This window comes from Microcaecilia unicolor, chromosome 4, assembly GCF_901765095.1.
Source record: "Microcaecilia unicolor chromosome 4, aMicUni1.1, whole genome shotgun sequence".
Classification (NCBI taxonomy): domain Eukaryota; kingdom Metazoa; phylum Chordata; class Amphibia; order Gymnophiona; family Siphonopidae; genus Microcaecilia; species Microcaecilia unicolor.
Window position 1 is genome coordinate 294,705,682 of NC_044034.1, and position 26,660 is coordinate 294,732,341.

Here is a 26,660-nt window from a genome sequence, read left to right on the forward strand (position 1 = left end):
AGGTTGTCACTCAGAATTGTACGGTACATGGCCCCATCCATTCTCCCATTGATGCGGTGAAGTAGTCCTGTGCCCTTAGCAGAGAAACACCCCCAAAACATAACATTTCCACCTCCATGCTTGACAGTGGGGACGGTGTTCTTTGGGTCATAGGCAGCATTTCTCTTCCTCCAAACACGGCGAGTTGAGTTCATGCCAAAGAGCTCAATTTTGTCTCATCTGACCACAGCACCTTCTCCCAATCACTCTCGGCATCATCCAGGTGTTCACTGGCAAACTTCAGACGGGCCGTCACATGTGCCTTCCGGAGCAGGGGGACCTTGCGGGCACTGCAGGATTGCAATCCGTTATGTCGTAATGTGTTACCAATGGTTTTCGTGGTGACAGTGGTCCCAGTTGCCTTGAGATCATTGACAAGTTCCCCCCTTGTAGTTGTAGGCTGATTTCTAACCTTCCTCATGATCAAGGATACCCCACGAGGTGAGATTTTGCGTGGAGCCCCAGATCTTTGTCGATTGACAGTCATTTTGTACTTCTTCCATTTTCTTACTATGGCACCAACAGTTGTCTCCTTCTCGCCCAGCGTCTTACTGATGGTTTTGTAGCCCATTCCAGCCTTGTGCAGGTGTATGATCTTGTCCCTGACATCCTTAGACAGCTCCTTGCTCTTGGCCATTTTGTAGAGGTTAGAGTCTGACTGATTCACTGAGTCTGTGGACAGGTGTCTTTCATACAGGTGACCATTGCCGACAGCTGTCTGTCATGCAGGTAACGAGTTGATTTGGAGCATCTACCTGGTCTGTAGGGGCCAGATCTCTTACTGGTTGGTGGGGGATCAAATACTTATTTCCCTCTGCAGAATGCAAATAAATTCATATACTTTCCACAATGTGATTTTCCGGATTTAATTTGTGATGTGCTATCTCTCACTGTTACCAATAACCTACCCTTCAATTATGGGCTGCTCATGTCTTTGTCAGTGGGCAAACTTACAAAATCAGCAAGGGATCAAATACTTATTTCCACCACTGTAGATGACCTCCAAGTCTTTCTTATTTAGTGACTTATTTTTTCTAAGAGCATTTGGCCCTTGGATCTCCTTTCTGGGGTTAAAATATACCTACAAAACCCTGAGCCGGATGATATTCTGTATCTAGATTTTCAGATGGCATCTGATAAGGTCCCTCATGAAAGACTACAGAGGAAATTAGAGGGACATGGGATCAGAGGTAGTGTCTTACTGTGGATTAAAAAAACTGGTTGAAAGATAGAAAACAGAGAGTAGGACTAAAAGGTCAATATTCTCAATGGAGAAGGGTAGGTAGCGGGGACCCTCGGGGATCGGTGCTGGGACCTCTGCTTTTTAACATATTCATAAATGACCTAGAGATGGGGTAACTAGTGAGGTAATCAAATTTGCCGATGACACAAAGTTATTCAAAGTAGTCAAATCGCGGGAAGATTGTGAAAAACTACAAAAGGACCTTATGAGACTGGAAGACTGGGCGGCTAAATGGTAAATGACGTTTAATCTGAACAAGTGCAAAGTGATGCATGTGGGAAAGAGGAACCCAAACTATAACTATGTCATGCAAGGTTCAGCGTTGGGAGTCACGGACCGAGAAAGGGATCTAGGTGTCGTCGATGATCCATTGAAAACTTCTGCTCAATGTGCTGCTGCAGCTAGGAAAGCAAATAGAATGTTGGGTATTATTAGGAAAGGGATGGAAAACAAAAATAAGGATATTATTCTGCTTTTGTATTGCTCCATGGTGCGACCACACCTCGAGTATTGTGTTCAATTCTGGTCGCCACACCTCAAAAAAGACATAGTGGAATTGGAAAAGGTGCCAAGAAGGGCGACAAAGATGATACAGGGGATGGGACGGCTTCCCTATCAGGATAGGCTGAAGAAGCTGGGGCTCTTCAGCTTGGAGAAACGGCAGCTGAGGAGAGATATGATAGAGGTCTATAAGATAATGAGTGGAATGGAACTGGTCGATGGCGTCTGTTTACGCTTTCCAAAAATACTAGGACAAGGGGGCATGCGATGAAGCTGCAGTGTGGTAAATTTAAAACGAATCAGAGGAAGTTTTTCTTCAATCAATGCGTAGGAAACTCTGGAATTCGCTGCCAGAAAAGGTGGTTAAGGCGGTTAACTTAGCGGATTTCAAAAAAGGGTTGGACGGCTTCCTGGAGGAAAAAGCGATAGAATGTTATTGAATGGACGAGGGAATACAGTATTTCTAGGATGGGCGGGACAAATTGCTTGTTCTTTTGGCTGATGTCGGTGACAGGGTGCTGGGCTCGATGGACCCTTGGTCTGTCCCAGCATGGCGATGCTTATGTACTTACTAGCCGTTGAGCCCGTAAAAACGGGCTGGTATTGGAGTTTCCTTCCCCCCCCCCCGGAGTCGCCGCCGCTGCTGCCACCCCTCCACCCGGCCGTGCCCTCTCTTCTGAACTTACACATCCATTCGCCGAACGCAGCAAGGCACATCAGCTGAGCTGCCATGGGCCCTTCCTTCTCTGCCTGTGGCCCCGCCCTCCTGTGACGTAACGTCAGCAAGGGCGGGACACAGGCAGAGAAGGGACAGCTCAGCTGATGTGCGTTGCTGCGTTCGGCGAATGGATGTGTAAGTTCAGAAGGGAAGAAAGGGCCGGGGCCAGGTGGAGGAGTGGCGGCGGCGGCGACTCCGAGTGGGGGGGAGGGATAGCAACCTCGGCGGCGCAGTTTCCCTCTCTGTCCCGCCCCTCCCGTCATCACGTATTGACACGGGGGCGGGACAGACAGGAAAGTCTCTACTGCGCATTTGCGAGTGAGTACGGTCACTCACCGTTTATATGTTTGATGGATTTGTTCTACGACATTTTTTTTAATCAGTAGCCGCTAACAAGATATAGTACTAACAAATCAAAACAGGTGACCTTTTGAGTCCAGATCAATTCCCTAAGATCACAAACGTTCTTATATGCATATTACACTATTTTGTTGGTCCTTTAAAAGGTATTGCAATTTAATCTCCCAGGAAGAGAAGCTACTAGAGCATAGCTGAAAATACCTGAAACCGAACCTCCATTCCCCCCCACTTCCTTACTGTGTGAAGTCCTAGTGGTCTAGTGGCCTTTTCAGGGACAGGAACAAATCCCATTTGTTCCTCCCCTGTGCTGCTGCTCCCTTTTAAGTGGGCCTACCTTGCTGGTTCCCTTGGAGGGGGGAGGGGGGCAGGAAAGGACAAATCTCCCACATCCTCTCAGTACTACCTTAAAACAGAGTGCTGTTCTATTTTGACTGTCCTCCCCCAGAGACACCCCCTGCACATATGCTCTATTCTTCTCTACTGTGTCCCACCCCCACAGGAAGTGTAGCCCCCCCTGTTGGATCCAGGTGAAGGATGTCAGCTGCTAGCACCGTGGTTTCTCAAGCCTCATTCCTACTCCAAATTTGACCAATAGGAGAGTGATGAAATCATCAGCAGAAGGGAAGGAGGAGGCGCTATGGACACTTCGCTGCAGAGGGTACTCCCTCCGCTCCTCACATTGATTTGCTCTGAGGGGGGAAACAGAGACCCCCCCTCCACATTGATTTTCTTGCAATGAGGGGGACCCCCCCAGGCTATTTGTGGGCTGGTTTTGGGGCACAGGTTGGGTGGGAAAATTTTTTGCCAGATGGTGACCCTGATCCAGGTGGATGCGGCCCTTCTAAACGCCGGACCCAGGTGGTTCTAGACCTTTTGAAGAGAATGTGTGCTGGATAGAGCACTTGAGGGCTGCGCGCTGGAGCAAGAAGGATCCCAGAAGGATCCCTCCCCTTCCTTGGAGAACTGCTGCACTCTAAACAAAATAGTGATCTGTTATTAAGGTAGTACTCTTAAGATACAGGGAATCTGGGTTTTACCCAGCCAATTGGAAAGTGGCTGCCAGGCCCAGCAGTCTCCCGGCAGCCATTTATATTGGAGGAGGAACAAATTGGGTTCCCCTGAAGGGGCCACTAGAGCTTCACTAAGGTAGCAGACCTAGGTAGGGCCTATTGGTGATTGGATGGTAAAAAATGGGGGGTGCAGGAAGGCGATCACAGGTCAAGTGTGGAGGTTTGGTTTCCTGCATTTTCGACAAAAACCTGACTGGGATTTAGGGTCTGTTTCATAAGTATTGCCATACTGGGCCAGACCAAAGGTCCATCAAGCCCAGCATCCTATTTCCAACAGTGGCCAATCCAAGTCACAAATACCTGGCAAGATCCTGAAAAAGTTCAATACATTTTATGCTGCTTATCCCAGAAATAAGCAGTGGATTTTCCCCAAGTCAATTTAATAATGATCTATGGACTTCCTTTAGGAAGCTGTCCAGACCTTATTAAAACCCCACTAAGCTAACTGCCTTTACCACATTCTCTGGCAACAAATTCAAGAGTTTAATTACACATTGTGTGAAGAAAACTTTTCTCCGATTCGCATTAAATGTACTACTTTGTAGCTTCATCGCATTCAGTGCCGAATACCAAATTAGTTGGCTTCTAGTCAAACCTATGTAGGGATCGAACGTTAAATTGCCCAACCAGCAAGACATCCAGAATGTATCACATGGGCAACATCGAATACAAGACTTGGAGATACATAACAGTATAAGGCATGCTGATAAGGGTATCATTCTACCAAGCTCATGTTTGGCAGAAACTTTTAATATAGCTACTGTTTTATCACAAACATCTTTAAGGCTTTTTTTTTTTTTTTTTGCAACTGTTTTCTGCATCTCCACAAAGGGTCAGCTCATGTCGCGCGCGCACACACAAAAAAAAAGATGGGAAACCCAATAACGTCACCTGCAGCAAATAAGCAAATTCGATGGAAGGGCGCGGACAGGAAAGCGACGCCTCTGTTCCTCCGGGCTATGCGGAATTGGCACCGTTTTCTTTCCTTGCCCTAGGTCGGAGTTAGTACACGCTCGGCTAGAAACGGAATCTGCCCGAGCCTCCCCACAAGTAGGAGGAGAAAATCCGGCAGCTCCCCCCCCCTCTCGGCACACAGGGTGTGGTAGCACACTTAGAAAAGAATCACCATTTTACCACTATCCAACATCTGGCTCCGTATAAACACCTAAAAAGTAAAACGCATAAAACGTAATGTTACCGAATCAAACATCATCACAGATGGTTAAAGGCTATCTAATATAAGAGCTAGTTTGTCAAACACCATTTCAACAGGGAGGAAAAAGACCCGGTTGTCAAACACCATTTAAACAGGGAAGAAAAACGACCCATTTTATTTCAGAAATAAAGAGACAATCAGATCTGAATACAGAAAAATATACATATTATGCAAAATAATGTCACTACGGCAAATGAGGTAGGGCGAATTAAACCTCGTTGCGGACTATAAACATTATACCATTCATCCATCATTAAAAAAAAAGGCTTTAGTACTCCTTTTTGCATCTGCAACCTTCTCCCCCTCTCATCCAGCCATCCCTTTGCATAATTATTTAAATGCATACATCATGCAGTTAAAAGTGGCGAGACTGCAGCACAGAAGATAAAAAAATAAATAAATAAAATCCGCATTCCTTGCAAAATGGCCCCGTCTCTGCGCGGAAAGATGGAGCCTCGCCGTGTTTATGACTTTTCTATCGGCTCTGCATCCAGAGAACCTCTGAGTCAGTACAGATGCTCATGACACTGTCCCCGTCGCCCCTTATTTAAACAATAGATGAAAATTAAACCCATTTTAGGAATGTGCTGCCATCCAACCCACCCATTTTTCTCAGTCGCTAAACAAAAAAAAAAAGTCCGCGCCGCTAGAATTAGTTTTTTTTTCTCCGAAAACCTCTGTCGCGCGGTAATTTTCTTTGTGCGGAGGCGATATAAACTATCAAAATGTTGAGAACCTTTAGTCTGAAACCAACCTTCATTTTGTTGCCCAGATCACTTAACACAGCAATAAAAATTAAATATTTTTTACACTAAATATTCTTTATAACTATCATTGTTAAATACCTCCATAACAATTCGGCCAAGAGGGGCACCATCGGCGGTAACGTCGAAGAAGCAGCGTGGACGTGCCATGGTGTCAGGGAAAGGCAAAAACCAGATTTTATTTGTCAGGGGTCTATGAACCGGAGGGCTACGGCCCTAGCCTTTTTTTTCCTTTCCAGAGCTCTAAACGTTCCGAGAGCGCAAAGGAAAAAGAAGCAAAAGCCGGAAACTGACGTGCCTAAATAGGCAAAATCCAGAGCATTAGAGCCATCCCCTTTCACATCTGATAGAGGACACTACTGTCCAATCAAAATACGAGGGGGGGTGGGATAGTCGAAGCCTGAAACCAATAAGACCCCGAAACAGAAAGGGTTTATTTTTTTTTACATTGTGTTTTTTTTTTTTCTCAAGTAAAAGGTGGGATTTCAGAAATCCTGTTTTAGTTAATAAGTTTCAATGTGAAGGACTGGCGAGTAGGGAAAGGAGAAGGGGAGGAGTTTACAATTTATTGGCAATGGTGCTCCCAAGGAAGAAAATGAGCAGGGTGGTGGTGATTTTCTGAAACTGAAGGTTCATTTTCAAAACACATAGACAGACTTACAAAGTTTACTTACTTTGTAAGTCCATGTGCTTTGAAAAGGAGCACCAATAATTTTATTTATTTATTTGTAGCATTTGTATCCCACATTTTCCCACCAATTTGCAGGCTCAATGAGGCTTACATTTGCCGTAATGGCGATTGCCATTTCCGGGTAACAGAATTACATATGGTATTACTTTAAGGTGCATACATAAATGGTAACATACATGGAACATAACATATAAGGAACAGATCATGGTATATATAAATACACCATGTGCATATATACATGGTAAAGAAGAATAGATTATGGTATTGCATGAGGGTTCCTGAGTAATAAATTGGATTGTAACATACATTAGGTCATTGATTATAGATAGACCTATTGAAATGGCCTATCTACTCTGCTCAGTATGGTGGCCACAAGTAGGTTTGGTAACAGAAGATGGCATGAGCCTATCTGACTCATTATGTGGGCTGAAGACAGTAGGCAGAGCTTGTTGCCTTATCAATATCATTGTTTTGGATGTAACAAGATGGCAGTGGCTTCATTGGGGAGAATTAAAACCTCCTTGGGTGGAGTGGTGAAGACCAGCTTCAGCCTTGTAACATCATGCCATCCTGTAATCAAACCTCCTTGAGTGACCATAATCTCAACTACCTTTTAGTCTTGGTACCCCCCCCCCCCAAAAAAAAAAACACACACACACCCATGCTTGTGTCTAGGGTTGCAATTGCTGCTCTCTACAGGTAGAACCTTTGTTCACCAGCATGGGCTCCCCCACCCCCCCCAATCTCATCTCTTCCCTACTTTCCTTACCTCTTTCCCCGCACTAGGGTTAGATGCAGAAGGCCTCACGGTAGAGCTGAAAAAAAAATGCGGCATGCTATAATCAACAAGCATGCATATTACTGATGTTCAAATGCGCAGCTTATTGATGTCACCTTTCCTATCTGTGATCAAAATCCCATCAAAATACTGTATATCATAATTCGCTCATAATTCTTATTTTTTCAGACCTCAGAGGTGGTTTTCTTGTCAAATTATCACTTTGATGTTAATGAGCATCTAGTGATTAGATTTGTGCTCCTCTCGTCATTGGTCAATATATTTTTTTTCTATTTTAAATTCTTTAAATATCTTTTATCAAAGAACTTTTTCAATTTTAATAAAAATGATAGAATAAATTCCGTTGTACTTAGCTTTGTATCAACTGTATAGACGAGACTTAGGTGTCGTATAGATGTGCATCATTCATCTCATCCTTAGTCTAGGGCTTCACACCGACACGTGTTTCGCCAACTAGGCTGTCTCAAGGCTGTGTCCCTTTCTGTCTCATACTAGAGTATCTACTTCTTATGCCATAGCATTTTTTTCTGTCCTATCTCATCCCATCCTGACCCTGAACAGTGTCTAGTGACACTCCACTTGAACAATCTTGGTGTCTAGGGCACTCCCACCATTACCCCTCCATCACCCAACTAGAAAAAAAAATTCCCTGGTGTCTAGTAGCACCCTTTCCTCCCACCCGCCTAACCAGAATTAAAAACAAAAAATAAAAATCATCATCCCTGGTGTCTAGTGGCATCCTAACCTCCTACCCTTCCTGCCCACCCAACCAGAATTTAAAAAAAGAAGTCCTTGGTGTCTAGTGGCACCTCCCCAACCCTCACCCAGGCCCAGTACTTTTCAATGAGCCAAGAAAGACGCCCACTTGATCTTGCCTCAGGTGTTGTCATTTTCAAAACAGTGGCTCCTCCTGCTGCTCAAGAGGTGCATTCTGAGGATACACCAGGTGGGACTAGGAGAAATTCCTTTATATGGCAGACTGGCCCCACATAGTGCATCTCAGAATGTTGCCATTTTGAGAATGACAACACCTGAGGCAAGAACAAGTGGGCATCGCTCTTGCCTCATCAACAGGTACTAGGTCTGGGGATGGACCTGGGTGAAGGTTGGATGAGGGTGCCACTACACACCAGGGACTTTTTCTTTAAATTCTGGGTGGGTGGGAGGGGTGCCATTAGACACTAGGGAAACAGTTTCAGAGGGTTGGAGGGAGGGCAATGGTCATATCAGGGAAGTGTGCCTGTTATGTTTTGAAATTCTTGCATTTCGCTACTTTCCAAACGGATTCTAAGTGGATCACACAATATAAAACCCTACATACTAGTTTCCTCTTTGTATTGTTTCAAAATTTTGTATTATTATTTTCCAATCTTTACAAGTCTAAGATTACTTGTATACTTGATTATATTGATAAAAGTATAAATAACATTTTTTTAAACCTACATAATTGGAGAATTACAATAATCCAGCGTTTGATATAGACAAAAGGAAAAGTTACATATCCATTTTACAGATAGTACTTCTGAAATTTTTATTTAAAAAGATATTTCTTAAGAGTATTTTGAAAAGTAAAATACAGTAGTACCTCGTTTTCCTTGACGTCAGTTTTCGTTGGTTTCGGATTTCGTTGATTTTTCCAACGAGAAATTTGTCTTGGTTTTCATTGGTTGCCTCAAATTTCCTCGAAAAAGAACTACTACTACTACTACTACTTAACATTTCTAAAGCGCTACTAGGGTTACGCAGCGCTGTACAATTTAACATGGAAGGACAGTCCCTGCTCGAAGAGCTTACAATCTAAAAAGACAAATGTACAGTTAATCAGATAGGTCAGACATTGGGGCAACCTATATGTTCGAAAGGTTAGGTTCCGAATGCAGCATTGAAGAGGTGAGCTTTAAGCAAGGATTTGAAGATGGGTAGGGATGGGGCTTGGTGTAGGGATTCAGGAAGACTGTTCCAGGCATAGGGTGAGGCAAGGCAAAATGAGCGGAGCCTGGAGTTGGCAATGGTGGAGAAGGGTACTGAGAGGAGGGATTTGTCATGTGAGCGGAGGTTACGGGCAGGAACGTAGGGGGAGATGAGGGTAGAGAGGTAGGGTGGAGCAGCAGAGTGAGTGCATTTGTAAGTAAGGAGGAGAAGCTTGAATTGGATGCGGTATCTGATCGGAAGCCAGTGAAGTGACTTGAGGAGAGGGGTGATATGAGTATATCGGTTCTGGCGGAATATGAGACGTGCAGCAGAGTTCTGAATGGATTGAAGGGGGGATAGATGGCTGAGTGGGAGGCCAGTGAGGAGCAAGTTGCAGTAGTCGAGACGAGAGGTGATGAGAGCGTGGACGAGAGTTCGGGTGGTGTGCTCAGAGAGGAAAGGGCGAATTTTGTTGATGTTGAAAAGGAAGAAGCGACAGGTTTTGGCAGTCTGCTGGATATGCGCAGAGAAGGAGAGGGAGGAGTCGAAGATGACCCCGAGGTTGCGGGCAGATGAGACGGGGAGGATGAGGGTGCCATCAACTGAGATAGAGAGTGGGGGAAGAGGAGAAGTGGGCTTAGGTGGAAAGATGAGGAGCTCGGTCTTGGACATGTTCAGCTTCAGGTGGCGGTTGGACATCCAGGCAGCAATGTCGGATAGGCAGGCCGATACCTTGGCCTGGGTCTCTGCGGTGATGTCTGGTGTGGAGAGATAGAGCTGGGTGTCATCAGCTTAAAGATGATACTGGAAGCCATGAGATGAGATCAGTGAGCCTAGGGAAGAGGTGTAGATAGAGAAGAGAAAGGGTCCAAGAACAGATCCCTGGGGAACTCCAACAGATAGCGGGATGGGAGTGGAGGAAGATCCATGAGAGTGCACCCTGAATGTGCAGTGGGAGAGATAGGAGGAGAACCAGGAGAGGACAGAGCCCTGGAACCCAAATGAGGCCAGTGTGGCGAGAAGTAAATCGTGATTGACAGTGTCAAAAGCAGCAGAAAGATCGAGGAGGATGAGGATGGAGTAGTGGCCTCTGGATTTGGCCAGGAGCAGGTCATTGCAGACTTTAGAGAGTGCTGTTTCTGTCGAGTGGAGAGGGCGGAAACCGGACTGGAGTGGGTCGAGGACGGCATGAGAGGAGAGAAAATCAAGACAGCGGCTGTGAACGGCGCGCTCAAGTATTTTGGAGAGGAAGGGTAGGAGAGAGATGGGGCGATAGTTGGAGGGGCAGGTAGGGTCGAGTGATGGTTTTTTGAGAAGAGGTGTGACTACGGCGTGCTTGAAGCTGTCAGGGACAGTTGCAGTGGAGAGAGAGAGGTTAAGGATGCGACAGATGGAGGGGTTGACAGTATGGGCGATGGTGTTAAGTAGGTTGGTGGGGATGGGATCAGAGGAACAGGTGGTGCATTTTGAGGAGGAAAGAAGGCGGGAGGTTTCATCCTCAGTGATCTCAGGAAAGGAGGAGAAGGAGGCCTGGGTTGGTTGGTTGAGGGAGAGGGTTAATGGGTGAAGAGGGGAGGGGGTGGGGGTGATGGCTTGGTAGTGAATTCAAGGTTGATCTTTTGCACTTTGTCGTGGAAGTAATCAGCCAGTGATTGAGGAGAGAGTGAGGGGGGAGTGGGAGCGGGGGGCACCTTGAGGAGAGCGTTAAGGGTGGCGAAGAGACGACGAGGGTTGGAGCTGAGAGAATTGGTCAATTGGGTGTAATAGTCCTGTTTTGCAAGGAATAGGGAGGAGTGGAAGGAGGATAGCATGAATTTATAGTGAAGGAAGTCTGAATGAGTACGAGATTTCCTCCAGAGGCGTTCTGCAGATCGTGCGCAGGAGCGAAGGTAACGGATGCAAGGGGTCAGCCAGGGCTGGGGATTAGTACGCCTTGTGGGATGGGAGGTGGATGGTGCGAGGGTGTCCAGAGCAAAGGAGAGAGCGGCATTGTAGGCGGAGACCGCTTTGTCGACAGTCTCGGAGGACATGATGGATGGGAGGAGATTAGAGATACTAGCGGATAAGGTGAGGGGGTCAATGGCCTGGAGATTCCTGGAGGTGGTGGTTAAGGTTGGGCGGGGCAGAGGGGGGTGAAGAAGTGTGAATGTGATCAGGTGGTGATCGGAGAGAGGAAGAACTGAAGCTTGGAAATTGGAGGGTGAGCCGGATGAGGAAAGGATGAGGTCAAGACAATGGCCGCCTCGGTGAGTAGGGGTGGTAGAGCACAGCTGGAGGTTGAAGGAGGAAGTTAGGGTGAGGAACTTAGAAGCGTAAGGGTCGGATGGGTCATCAACATGTATGTTGAAGTCTCCGAGAATGAGGGATGGAAATGAGGGTTCAAGAAAGACAGAGAGCCAGGCATCGAAGTCGGTAAGGAAGGAAGAGAAGGATTTATCAGGGGGGCGGTAGATGACTGCCACTCTGAGTGGTACTGGGTTGAATAGCCAGATGGAGTGGGCTTCAAAGGATGAGAAACAGTGAGACTGCGGTAGGAGGAGGGGTTGGAAACTACAGGAAGGCGAGAGTAGTAACCCAACGCCTCCACCGCGGCCAACTGAAGGACGTCCATCTCCCAATTTGTATTGGAAGATGGACGTCCTTCTCCCGATTTTGGCCGTCTTTGTTAATTGCCTCGGTTTTCATCGGTTTCGGATTTCACCAATTGTTTTCGGATGGATTATCGACGAAAACCGAGGTTTCACTGTATATCTTAAGTTGTCAAATACTCATTGGCAGTGAATTCCAAACCTTCATTCCTTGAAATAAATATGATGACTCCAACAAAGATTTACCCCAACATTCTTTGTTAAGGGATAATTCAGCTTAAGACTTCATTCTTTAAGTGCTAAGCAAAAAGCAGATGGAAAATCTAAAGAGTGAGCTAGGTGTTTGGAACTATCACCATATAAAGAGCCCTGTTTAATAAGCCACATTATAGGCATGTTAGTGTTTTTAACATGCATTAACCATGTACGCTTGCTAACCATGTACGCACCTAAAATATCCCTATAGGTGCGTAAAAAAAAAAACCAGAACTTCAAAAAACAGGCCAATTTAAACCTGACCTTTGCATCAATAGGAATCCAATGAGTTTTTGTGATGTAGCTCTCTCAAACCTGCAACCTATTAATCAGCTTATTCGAAATCCTTCCATATAAGGAATTAATAGCTCTCCTGACTCTGTTCAAATTTTTCTTAGATAAGAAGTCATAAGATCACAGGGGGGGGGGGGGGGGGGGTCAGTTGATTTTGTGGGCATGGGAAGTGGGGCAGAGGGGAAGGCGATGGGGCCAATGTAGACCACAGGGCCTCTACGCCGGCCTCAGACCTGGCAGTAAGTTTCTGATGTTGAGCTCCCATGGTAGACATCTGTGCACAGCCCTACATGCTGTGGAGTAGCTTGAGCAGTCTGCTCTGCAATGGCAAAAGGAAGCAAGCGCTTCACCTCCTTGTTTACTAAGCAGTGCGGCAATGCCAACACAGCACATTCAAAGTGAATGGGCTGTGGCTTAATAAACAGGAGGGTCAGTAAAAACAGGCACTTGCTTCCTTTTGCCATTGAGGGCAGAGCTCTTTAGAATGCATTTTATGTTTCAACAATTTTATTGATGACTTAACAGAGTAACAAAAATCACACTGAACATCTGAAGTGTGCAAAGATTCCAGAATCAAAACATATGCAACAGTAACCAAAAGGAGGAAGGTCCGTCATCAACTTTTCTATTTTTACTCCCTACCCCATTCTGAACAGGTACTACTCCTAGACAAAGCCCTCCCTTCACACCTCCTATAGAATGCATTTTAATATGCTGTACACTGATGTCTATCACAGGAGTGCAGAAACCCTTTTAGCATACAGAAGCCATTAACAAGCAGGTAAACTGCTTGTCAAAGGTGCGCTGTAGCCCACGGTAGCTTTCTGCATTAGCCTCTAGGCCTGCAGCTACCTTACTACCTGGGCTGCAGGGAGTAAAAAATCAGCAGTGTGGGGTCTTCTAGCAGAGGCCTACACCCCAGTGCTGCCACATCTTACCTATCCAACAACTTACTATTAGGATAGGAGCAGCAGGGCTTGAGCGTGGACCTGGCACCCCTTAAACATTGGCACCCCCTGCCACGCTTACCTTGTTTACCATGTTGCGCTAGCTGTATTATTCAGGGTTGCAACTGTCCTTCGTGTAGATAACCTCCCTCCTTCTTAAGCTGCAAAAGGAAGTTAAGTTCCAAACGATTACTGGTTTGGAACCTGATAAAAGATTGCCACTAGTTTGGATAACATATATACAAAACTGAAATTCTTCAAGCCTGATTAATATAGAATGCAAGATGAAGAAAGAAGCTGAAGTCAGTGAAGCAAGAGCCAAGTATCCTACCAAGATCAGCATCTCCAGACCACCATCAAAGGAAGACCCACTGCTTCCTTGTGTCACATTAAAACATGGGGGTGGGTATATAAGAAAAATGCTTGTGGATACCTCAGAATGGAAAGGATCAGGAAACGTCAGTTGGGTCCAGGGAGTCCTGTGTTTCAAAATGTTCTGCTTCTTTTTCATGCTCAAAAAGACAAAATTTGTAGTCTGGCCAGAAATAAAAACTGATCACCCAGCAGACAGACTAGGCAACTGCATAAAGTGGCACATTTTGGGGGTAAAGTAGGATTGCAGAACAGCTGACACTTTAAAGTTGTGAGCACAAGAGACCTTTGACCACTTGTATATGCAAGGCCTGCCCTGCCCTGCCCTGCCCCATTCCATTCTCCATGAGGATTGTGTTGGAGGGGAACAGACAGGGCAGGCCCTGCTGAGCATGCACCAATACCCAAGGGCTCTGTGTCTGCATGCACTATTTTTTAGTGCTGCAGAACAGCCCAGGCAAAGGTAGGGTGGCCATTTTATTTTTCTGATCTCACCCCCATTATCTGGTTTCTACTTTCCTATATCTGTCTTCTCTTAACTCTGTTTGCAGAGTCTGTTAATTTGCCATTTTTTACTTTTTTTTTTTACTCATCTTCACTTCCTTCCCTACCTCCATCAATGGCATTGATCTTTCGCTTTCATATTTCTTCCATGTATTTTCCTGCTTCTTTATCCACTCCAATTTCATTCCTCCTCACAATTCAGTCCTCAGTCTCCCTTTCTTATTGCATCTACCTTCAGCTGTCATCTCCCTCACCTCAGCCCTTCTATTCCCCATCTATTTCTCATTTCGTCTCTCACTATTTAAATTCCCTTCTTTCCTTCCTCCAATTCCATGCCCAGCATTTTCCCTTCTCTTCTCCAAATGTGCCAGTCCAGCATTTTCCCTTCTCCACCCCCCCCCCCTCCAGCATCTTTCTCCTTCTCTTCTCTTTTCACCCCTGCTCCTTGTCTAACATTTTCCCTTCTCTTCTCTTCCTTTCCCTATTCCCACAGTTCATCATCTTCACCTTACCTACTCTACTCTCCAAATGTTTAGCAATGCTCCCCCCAGGTGTCCAGTATCTCTCCTTCTCTAACCACCCACCTCCCCACCCCTCAAATCAGGTCAGTTTCCTCCCCTTGTTTGCTGTCAAACCATTGCCCTACTTGTACTTGGGCTGTGTGTAGGAGCAGGAACCTTGAGCACAGATGTGTGCTGGAACATGGCAGGCTTTGAGCATGTACAAGTGCTAAAAGGCCCTGCACTGCACTCATATCTTCAAAGTGCCACTCAGCTGTTCTGTTGTGTCATTGTCCATGCCTCGTCCCCCTAGTGATAGGACTGACCCTGGAGTCACACTCTTTTTTTCTCCAAATGTATTTTGTGTGGCTGTGGCCAAAAAGTTCTACTTTAATCAGTCCAAAGCACATTGTTCCAAAAGTTCAGTCTTATCAAGGTGTTTTGTATACTTCAAGCAGTAACTTTTTGGATAAGGTTGTAGAAAAGATGTATGTCACTGTTGTGTAACTGACACTATACTGTAGAAGTGTGGACAAGTGTTGTCATGGTAGCTAAACTTTTCTAGCAGGTCTTCTGCAGTGATCTTTGGCTTCTACTGTACAGATCTATATAAATAATTCTCACCTCCAAAGTTCTGTGAAGCACTGAAACTACTGTTCCTAGGGTAGGCTGTCAGGAGCACTCACCCTCCTAGGCTGTCACCACCACTCACCCTCACTCATAGACCCGCCCTCAGCCACGCCCCTTCCGGACATAATTCACAACCCCAATGATCTAATGAAGCCACATCGCTAATCTCCAACTTCCGTCATGGTGTAGATCGCAGTTGCACCATGGCTGTCTGCCTCGCCCTCGCGTCAAACGTCATGACGTAGAGGGTGGAGTCACAGAGGACCAAAAAAGTATTAAAAAAAAAAAAAGCCAACGGCGCAAAAAGAGAAGAGCAGTGCCGGTATATAAAACTCACCTCCAACGTTCTATTGAAGCCTCACCTGCAAGACAGAAACGTCTCCCTTTGTGGTGGTGTAGATATCCGATTTGCCCATGAGTGTCTGCCCCGCCCTCGCGTCAAATGTGATTACGTCGAGGGTGGAGCACTGACACTCAACAAATCAAGGAAGCCCATTGGTTAATCTCTGTTTCCACTCCACAACGCAGCAGTCATTCCCATACACTCAAAACCAAACAAAATTGCCGCTGCACCCAGTCCCCCCGCCCACAGTCCCCCTCACCCACCCTCCCACAGCCGCTCACTCACCGTTCCGCCGCACCCCCTCTCCTCTCTGACTCTGGCCATGCACCAGGACGATTACTACACACGAGTGGAAGTGACCCAATCAACTACAATGTAAGCAAGGAAGCCCATTGGTAAATCTCTTTTCCACTCCCCAACACAGCCGTCATTCCCATACACTCAAAACCAAGCACACCTAGGAGCTGCTGATCCACATTGTTGTTTTTTTTTTTCTTCTTCCATCTGAAACATGTCTAAAGCTGTTTCTACTGAATAAACTGCGCCTTAACAGATAAAAGACAAAATGTTTTTGTTTTTGGTTTCTTACTGCACACCTTTTTAATTTATTTGAAAGCTACCCATCTGTACATATGAATATCATGAAATCTAAATTAAATATCACTAAAACAGCTTTAAAAATGATTCTACCTGCTAGAAACAGCAATTTTAAACTCTGTATTTTCAGATCATTTGTCAACAATACAAACTTTATCCAGGTAAGTGCCCGTGGCTGCATCAGCCCTGCCGTTGCCTGTCAATGTGTGTCACTGAAAGAGTATGAGGGAGCTCCAGCTGCCTGTGAGTCAGGACAGGACTTAGCTGCTGGACGCCAGAAGCAGTGTCTCCTTAGGCTGACAGCAAATACCAACCCCCCCCCCCCCCCACGCAGGGAGGGGACAGGACTGTGGAACTGGGAGGGAGGGGGAGAGACCCTTGAACTGGTAGGGGGACCCTGGAACTGGGAGGGGGACTATGGAACTGGGAGAGAGGGAGGGAAGGTGACCCTGGAACTGGGAGGGTGGGGACCCTGAAACTCTGAGGAAGGTGGGGTGGACCCTGAAACTGGAAGGGACCCTGGAACTCGGAGGCAGGGGGGATGACCCTGGAACTTGGAGGGAGGGAGGGGGGATGACCCTGGAACTGGGAGGGAGGGATGGAGGGGGGACCCTGGAACTGGGAGGGTGGAGGCCCCTGGCACACACTCTGATTCTCACACACACACTCGCACCCAGTCTCACTCTCTCTCACACACACACACTCGCACATTCACTCTCTCTCTCACACAGTCAATCTCACAAACACTCTCAAACATACACACTCCGAGGAAAACCTTGCTAGCGCCCGTTTCATTTCTGTCAGAAACGGGCCTTTTTCACTAGTTTTTTTTTATAATTTACATTTTTATTAAATAGTTCTCCATTGTGAACATCAGTGCAAAGTAACATTCCAGCATAGCATATCACATAGCCATCATTACCCTTCCTTTAGGCAATCAGTTCTAGACATATTCATGTATGAACCCTCTCATTCTCCTCTGCCCAGCTTATACCGTAATAGATACCAGTGTCACAATTTATCAGATAACTATTGACCCTATACTAGCTCATATCACCATACCCCCTCCTCCCTATATGGATATATGGGTAAGTCTCCAAATCTGCTCCCCCCTCCATGCCCCTAGATTTCTCCTAAAACTGAAAAGGCCTCTTACCTTCTGTGCCTGCACCCACTTGCAGTATTTGTCCCACACTTTCTCCATCCCCTCCAATCTTCCTTGGTCTGCCCCCATATTCATGGAGACAGGGTGTATTGTGATATATATTTATTATTTATATTTGATTGCATTGTTTGTATAATAGATAGCACTGTGTATTAGGACTGCTTTTCCTATAGCTTGCAGTTCCTGTGATGAGCTTTCCCTATTGGCTGTTAGTTCTGAGGCCCCGATGCACAAAGGCAGCTGTAAAATATGGCTGCCTCACTAAAATTTAGCGACTCGCTAAGAGCCAGTGATGCACAAAGGGGATCACATGCAAATGAGCTGTACACGCATGCAAATGAGTTATACAGATCTCCCTTTGTGCATTCTCACTTTTTGCGAGTTCGAGCTGTCAAATGGATTTGACACTGCTGTCAAACCTAATACACTGGACCTCCCCGACCCCCCCTTTTTACCCTGGTGGTCCAATGAACGACTGCCCCATGAGCCCTGAACCTTTTAAAAACATTTTCCCTGGTGGTCCAGTGGACTGCGACCACCCCCCCCCCATGACCCCCCAAACCTTTTTACATGTTCCCTGATGGTTCAGTGGATCGAACTCCTTCCCTTGCGTGTGCACACCCCCCCCCCCCGTACCTGACCCCCCCACCCCCACCCCTTTATACAAGGTGGCAGCAGGAGCAACAACTCCTCCCTCTGGCCCGCCCGGAACAAAATGGCGGTGCCTGGGCCCTGCCCAGTGCATTCTGGGATGCACTGAGTGGGGCTAAACACCATATGTTATTTCCCTTATATGGTTTAGCCCCACCCAGAATGCACTGCGCAGGGCCTGGGAACCACCATTTTTCCCCATCTTTCCCCAAGCCATCTCCTAAAGGCATTCCCCAGGATATTCCTCAAGACATCTTCCCAAGTCATTACCCATTCATTTTCTCTGAGTTCTCTCCCTTACTTTCCTCAAGTGTTACAGCTTTTCCTCTCAGCTCGGCTGAAGTTCTGGCCATCTCCTTGCCTCTAAGGTGGTTAGATGCAGACTCTATGGGCAGGCTACAATTCTTTTACAAGTAACTGAACTGTAAGTTGGATTTTCTTTGTGTATTCTGGGTACTACAATAAAGAATAGTTGCTTAGTGGAGGAACAGCCTAGTGGTTAGTGCAGCGGACTTTGATCCTGGGGAACTGGGTTTGATTCCCACTGCAGCTCCTTGTGACTGTGGGCAAGTCACTTAACTCTCCATTGCCCCAGGTACAAAATAAGTACCTGTATATATATGTAAACCACTTTGAATATAGTTGCAAAATACCACAGAAAGGCGGTATATCAAGTCCCATTTCCCTTAAGAATTGAGAGTCTACTGGTGAAGTTTCTGCTTGGGGATGGTTTACGCTACACTATACTTTTGTCAGACTCGTGAATCCTTGTGCCGAGTAGAACACTGAAGCTTCTTGGAGAAGAGAAGGACCCAGGTCCTAACTCAGCGGTCAGACAACCCTGAGGCTTCACCTGTAATGACCACCGTTCCCCGGAGGTTGGGCCCCCAGGTGCAGGCTGCCGACAGAACTTATGAGAACAGGCATGGAGAGTAGTCAGGGTATACGCTGGGTCAATAGGCAGGCAGCAGGCACAGAGAGTAGTCAGGACACACGCTGGGTCAGTAGGCAGGCAGCAGGCACAGAGAGTAGTCAGAATACAGGCCGGGTCAGTAGGCAGGCAGCAGGCAGAGAGTAGTCAGAATACGCGCTGGGTCAGTAGGCAGGTAGCAGGCACAGAGAGTAGTCAGAAAATAGGCAGCAGTCAGCAACGAGGAACCAGTGGCATACCAAGGGGGGGCGGTGGGGGCAGTCCGCCCCGGGTGCACGCCGCTGGGGGGGGGGAGGTGCCGCGCACCTGTCGGCTCTTCGTTTTCATGCTCCCTCTGCCCCGGAACAGGTTACTTCCTGTTCCGGGGCAGAGGGAGCATGGAAACGAAGAGCCGACAGGCGCGCGGCACCCCCCCCCAGTGGGTTCTTTCGCTGGGGGGGGGTCGCGCTGCACCCGGGGGGTTATTTCGCTGGGGGGTCGCGCTGTTCCGGGGGGGGCGCTGCGCCCGGGGGGGGGGGGCGCATTGGCAATCTGCCCCGGGTGTCAGCGCCCCTAGGAACGCCACTGCGAGGAACCAAGCAAATAGAATGCTGGAACAGAGCAAACACATACCGAGGTAGAAGCCGAAGCATAGAACCTAGGAAAGGATCAGCAGATAAAGTGCTGGCGTCTGACATCAGCAGGAGAAAGGAGAGCAGCCATAAGGAGAAAACAGAAGGTGGGAACAAGCAGGAGCCAAAGGAAATGGGCCAGGGGAAGGAGCACCTTGATTGGCCATGCAGATGACGGGGGCAGAGCCACGCGGATGTGTGGCGAATCGCACTGCAGAGGCTCCCAGCAGGCAGACAGCGCCACCCACAGACAGGCACTGCATCACACTGATCAAGGCAGCGCTGCCACAGAGCCCCGCGCTGCTCGAAGATGTCGCTGAGGTAGGGGACGTGACAACTTTGACTAGAACAGTACATTGTCCCCTCAGTGACATCACTAATATAAGGTGTGGTGCTGCCTGAAACATATCAGTATGCAATGCCAAAGCCAACAAGAGAAACCTATACAGATTAGAGGTTCCAGGTCCTGGGCTGCAGAATGGCATCAATCTCTGCTGAGCCTAGTTCTGTTCTGAAGTGTGGACAATTGAGTTGTGGTGTGATCCTGTCCTTTCCAATGATGTAGTTCTTTTCTGTTTCCATTTTTAATGTAAACTGCTTTGACATTCCCTGAAAGGCACACTGTCACATTGTCAGAGAGCACTCATACTGCATTCCCTTGCAGGAGCAGGTGGAAACATTGAAGAGCTAATCACACAACCCTCATTTCTGGACAATTGATACCTCCAGTCTCTTCCTGTGGGGGGCGAATGCTCCTGTCTCCTGTATGACCTGATTCAGAGAGTAGACTCCATAAGCTTGCATTGGTGTTAAAGATCACCCAGTATCAGGGGCCAGGGAAGAGTGCAATTGCTTACCTGTAACTGGAGTTCTCTCTGGGCAGCAGGGGAATGTAGCCAAACTTGTTGGTGAAGTCCTCTGGGCAGATCCACTTGTGGTGCTCTCCCCTAGCTCAGGGAACTTTTTTTGTTTGTTTTTAAGACCCTGAGCTTGCACTGCTAGTTCCACTCAAAACTAGCCCCTCTCACCACACCTCAGTCCATATCATAGAAAATAAAAATTTCCAAGAGCAAGGATGGTGGGAGGGAAAAAGTATGACTGCTGTGCTTTCTCCATCAACACGCAGGGAAAGTGAATGATACATACCTGTAGCAGGTGTTCTCCGAGGACAGCAGGCTGATTGTTCTCACGACTGGGTGACGTCCGCGGCAGCCCCCACCAACCGGAAAAAGCTTCGCGGGACGGTCGGCACGCAGGGCACGCCCACCGTGCATGCGCGGCCGTCTTCCCGCCCGTGCGCGACCGCTCCCGCCAGTTGAATGACAAGCAAGAAACAACATGAAAACGCAACTCCAAAGGGGAGGAGGGAGGGTAGGTGAGAACAATCAGCCTGCTGTCCTCGGAGAACACCTGCTACAGGTATGTATCATTCACTTTCTCCGAGGACAAGCAGGCTGCTTGTTCTCACGACTGGGGTATCCCTAGCTCTCAGGCTCACTCAAAACAAGAACCCAGGTCAATTGAACCTCGCAACGGCGAGGGTACAACAGAAATTGACCTACGAAGAACAACTAACTGAGAGTGCAGCCTGACCAGAATAAATTCGGGTCCTGGAGGGTGGAGTTGGATTTACACCCCAAACAGATTCTGCAGCACCGACTGCCCGAACCGACTGTCGCGTCGGGTATCCTGCTGGAGGCAGTAATGTGATGTGAATGTGTGGACAGATGACCACGTCGCAGCCTTACAAATCTCTTCAATAGTGGCTGACTTCAAGTGGGCCACCGACGCTGCCATGGCTCTAACACTATGAGCCGTGACATGACCCTCAAGAGCCAGCCCAGCCTGGGCGTAAGTGAAGGAAATGCAATCTGCTAGCCAATTGGAGATGGTGCGTTTCCCGACAGCGACCCCTAGCCTGTTAGGGTCGAAAGAAATAAACAATTGGGCGGACTGTCTGTGGGGCTTTGTCCGCTCCAAGTAGAAGGCCAATGCTCTCTTGCAGTCCAATGCGTGCAACTGACGTTCAGCAGGGCGGGTATGCGGCCTGGGGAAGAATGTTGGCAAGACAATTGACTGGTTAAGATGGAACTCCGACACTACCTTCGGCAGGAACTTTGGGTGGGTGCGGAGCACTACTCTGTTATGATGAAATTTGGTATATGGAGCGTGAGCTACTAGGGCTTGAAGCTCACTGACCCTACGAGCTGAAGTAACTGCCACCAAGAAAATGACCTTCCAGGTCAAGTACTTCAGATGGCAGGTATTCAGTGGCTCAAAAGGAGGTTTCATCAGCTGGGTGAGGACGACGTTGAGATCCCATGACACTGTGGGAGGCTTGATAGGGGGCTTTGACAAGAGCAAGCCTCTCATGAATCGAACTACTAAGGGCTCTCCAGAGATGGCTTTACCTTCCACACGATAATGGTAAGCACTAATCGCACTAAGGTGATTCCTTACAGAGTTGGTCTTGAGACCAGACTCTGATAAGTGCAGAAGGTATTCAAGCAGGTTCTGCGCAGGACAAGAACGAGGTTCTAGGGCCTTGCTCTCACACCAAACGACAAACCTCCTCCACTTGAAAAAGTAACTCTTTTTAGTGGAATCCTTCCTAGAGGCAAGCAAGACACGGGAGACACCCTCAGACAGACCCAACGCAGCGAAGTCTACGCCCTCAACATCCAGGCCGTGAGAGCCAGGGATTGAAGGTTGGGGTGCAGCAACGCTCCGTCGTTCTGCGAGATGAGAGTCGGAAAACACTCCAATCTCCACGGTTCTTCGGAGGACAACTCCAGAAGAAGAGGAAACCAGATCTGACGAGGCCAAAAGGGCGTGATCAGAATCATGGTGCCGCGGTCTTGCTTGAGCTTCAGTAAGGTCTTCCCCACCAAAGGTATGGGAGGATAAGCATACAGGAGGCCGGTCCCCCAATGAAGGAGAAAGGCATCTGACGCTAGCCTGCCGTGTGTCTGAAGTCTGGAACAGAACAGAGGCAGCTTGTGGTTGGTCCGAGAGGCGAAAAGGTCCACCGAGGGGGTGCCCCACTCTCGGAAGATCTTGCGTACCACTCTGGAATGGAGCGACCACTCGTGCGGTTGCATGACTCTGCTCAGTCTGTCGGCCAGACTGTTGTTTACGCCTGCCAGGTACGTGGCTTGGAGAAGCATGCCGAACCGGCACGCCCAACGCCACATCCCGACGGCTTCCTGACACAGGGGGCGAGATCCGGTGCCCCCCTGCTTGTTGACGTAATACATTGCAACCTGATTGTCTGTCCGAATTTGGATAATTTGGTAGGACAGCCGATCTCTGAAAGCCTTCAGTGCGTTCCAGATCGCTCGGAGCTCCAGGAGGTTGATCTGCAGATCCTTTTCCTGGAGGGACCACAGACCCTGGGTGTGAAGCCCATCGACATGAGCTCCCCACCCCAGGCGAGATGCATCCGTCGTCAGCACTTTCGTGGGCTGCGGAATTTGGAATGGACGTCCCAGGGTCAAATTGGTCCGAATGGTCCACCAGAGCAGTGAAGTGCGGCAACTGGTGGAGAGGCGGATGACATCTTCTAGATTCCCGGTGGCTTGGAACCACTGGGAAGCTAGGGTCCATTGAGCAGATCTCATGTGAAGACGAGCCATGGGAGTCACATGAACTGTGGAGGCCATATGACCCAGAAGCCTCAACATCTGCCGAGCTGTGACCTGCTGAGACGCTCTGGTCTGCGAGGCCAGGGCCAGGAGATTGGTGGCCCTCGCTTCGGGAAGGTAGGCCTGAGCCGTCTGGGCATTCAGCAGAGCTCCTATGAATTCCAGAGACTGTGTTGGCTGGAGATGGGACTTTGGGTAATTTATCACAAACCCCAGCAGCTCCAGAAGTCGAGTAGTGCACTGCATAGACCGGAGGGCTCCCGCCTCCGAGGTGTTCTTGACCAGCCAATCGTCGAGATATGGGAACACGTGCACTCCCAGCTTGCGTAGGTAGGCCGCTACCACCACGAGGCACTTTGTAAACACTCGTGGGGCAGAGGCGAGCCCAAAGGGCAGCACACAATACTGAAAGTGCCGTGCGCCCAGGCGGAATCTGAGATACTGTCTGTGAGCTGGCAGTATCGGGATGTGAGTATATGCGTCCTTTAAATCCAGGGAACATAGCCAATCGTTTTTCTGAATCATTGGCAGAAGGGTGCCCAAGGAAAGCATCCTGAACTTTTCTTTGACCAGGAATTTGTTCAGGCCTCTCAGGTCTAGGATGGGACGCATCCCCCCTGTTTTCTTTTCCACAAGGAAGTACCTGGAATAGAATCCCTGCCCTTCCTGCCCGGGTGGTACGGGCTCGACCGCATTGGCGCTGAGAAGGGCGGAGAGTTCCTCTGCAAGTACCTGCTTGTGATGGGAGCTGAAAGATTGAGCTCCCGGAGGACAATTTGGTGGCAGGGAGGCCAAATTCAGGGCGTATCCGCACCGCACTATTTGGAGAACCCACTGGTCGGAGGTTATGAGAGGCCACCTTTGGTGAAAAAATTTCAACCTCCCCCCGACCAGCAGATCGTCCGGTACGGACACTTTGAGGGCGGCTATGTTCCCGTGGATCCAGTCAAAAGCCCGTCCCCGGCTTTTGCTGTGGAGGCACAGGGGGCTGCTTAGGCGCACGCTGTTGACGAGAACGAGCGCGCTGGGTCTGTCCCTGTGCCTGACGAGGCCTTCGGGCCGGCTGGTTGTACCTACGCTTTGCAAAAGAATAGGGTGCAGCCTGCCGGGCCCGGGAAAAACGTCCACCTGCTGAGGTGGATGCTGAAGGCGCCCGGTGGGAGAGCTTGTCGAGGGCGGTTTCCCGCTGATGCAGTTGGTCCACCAGCTGCTCGACCTCCTCACCAAAAATATTATCCCCCCGGCAAGGGACGTCGGCCAGTCTCTGCTGGGTGCGGTTGTCCAGGTCAGAGGCACGCAGCCATGAGAGCCTGCGCATCACTATACCTTGGGCCGCAGCACGAGAAGCCACGTCACAGGTGTCATAGATACCCCTGGACAGGAACTTTCTGCACGCCTTCAACTGCCTGACCACCTCCTGATAAGGCCTGGACTGCTCCGGCGGGAGCTTATCGACCAGGTCCGCCAGTTGCTGCACATTGGTCCGCATGTGGATGCTCATATAGAGCAGGTATGACTGGATGCGGGTCACGAGCATGGAGGATTGGTAGGCCTTCCTCCCAAACGAGTCCAGAGTGCGAGACTCCCGCCCCGGGGGCGCCGAGGCGGTATCCCTCGAACTCCGTGCCCTCTTGAGAGCAGAATCCACGACCGCCGAGTCATGGGGCAGTTGGGGCCGCATTAACTCTGGGTCAGAGTGGATCCTGTACTGGGACTCTGCTTTCTTGGGAATGGTGGGTTAGTTAACGGTCGCACCCAGTTCCGAAGCAGTGTCTCCTTGAGGACATTGTGCAGCGGTACCGTGGAGGACTCTCTAGGTGGTGATGGATAGTCGAGGACCTCGAGCATCTCGGCCCTCGGCTCTTCCATAGAGACCACGGGGAAGGGAATGCAAATAGACATATCCCGCACAAAGGAGGCAAAGGAGAGACTCTCAGGAGGTGAGAGCTTCCTCTCCGGTGAAGGCGTGGGGTCCGAGGGAAGGCCCGTAGACTCCTCTGAGGAGAAATATCTAGGGTCCTCCTCTTCCCCCCACGAGGCCTCATCCTCGGTATCGGACATAAGCTCATGTAGCTGAGTCCTGAACCGGGCCCGGCTCGACGTCGAGGCACCGAGGTCTCGGTGTCGTCGAGCGGTGGACTCCCGCGCCGGCGGGGACGGAGCTCCCTCCATCGACGTCGACGGGGACTCCACCTGCGTAGCAGTCGAGACCGGCGCCGCAAACGGCGGCGGTGTCGACGGCCCCAGCGCCGGGCTAGAGCTCGCCGGCGCCACAGACATCGGCGCCGAGGGCGCAAGCACCCCCGGCGCCGGCACAGCCTGGCGCATCAGCCCTTCCAGGATCCCCGGAAGGATGGCTCTGAGGCACTCGTCCAGGCCCGCTGCCGGGAAAGGCGGTGGGGCCGGTAGGGGTGTCGGCGCCAGAAGCTGGTGGGGGCCAGGAGACGGCACCGAGGTGCCGGAACCCTGACGCATCGGTACCTCCACAACCGACGGGGACCTCTCCTCTCGACGTGGACGCTTCGGCGTCGCCTCCTCTCCGATGTCCGGATGCACCGAGGGCGACCGGTGACGACGCTTCTTATCCTTCTTGCGATGCACGTCACCGGCGCCGGGAGGTATGGAGGAGGAGGAGGACGATCCCCCTCGGTCTCGAGGAGCCGGGTCAGACAGGGTTCGGTCCCGTGGACCACGGGCTGAGGGAGTGACCGGGGCCGACTGCCCACGCGGCCTCTCACCTCTACCCTCACCGGAGGACCGGCGGGCCGACGGGACCTGTTCTCCTGGGGTCGATGCCATCGGTGCCGATGTCTCGGGCATCGATACCGGTACCGAAGGACCGGGCGTCGATACCGATGCCGTCGAGGTCGACGTCGAGGGGCCGGCGCAAGTTCCAAAAAGACGGTCCCGTAGAACTTGCCTCGCAACCTGAGTCCGTTTCCGGAGACCGAGACACAGGGGACACGACTTGAGATTGTGCTCCGGCCCGAGGCACTGGAGGCACCAAGCGTGGGTGTCGGTCTGCGAGATCGGCCGGCCGCACCGACCACACTTTTTAAATCCACTCGGGACCTTCGAGGACATCGACGGAAAAATCGCGTCGGCGAAGTCAAAGTCGTCGATGGTGGCGGAAATCACACCTCGAAAAAGGGGAAAAACGACCGTGCGGCCACTAGGCCGCAACGCGGCGTCCCCGCTAGAAGCGAGGGAAAAAGGGGAGCGCGTGCTCCACACGCTCAGGTTTTTTTTTTTTTTTTAAAGAAAACCGGTATACAAACCAAAGTAGAAAAAAGAAACGAAAATTCAAACGATTCGC

General features: G+C 49.3%; 1 protein-coding gene across 1 annotated transcript in view; it reads right to left on the reverse strand.

Moving 5' to 3' along the window:
• LOC115469264 (peptidyl-prolyl cis-trans isomerase-like) overlaps positions 1-6,193 on the reverse strand; it is a 39,811-nt gene extending 33,618 nt beyond the window's left edge. The window contains exon 1 of the mRNA XM_030201739.1: positions 5,993-6,193. Within this exon, the coding sequence (XP_030057599.1) occupies positions 5,993-6,061 (69 nt within the window). The 5' untranslated portion in view covers positions 6,062-6,193. The remainder of the gene's footprint in view (positions 1-5,992) is intronic.
• Positions 6,194-26,660: the final 20,467 nt, after the last annotated feature.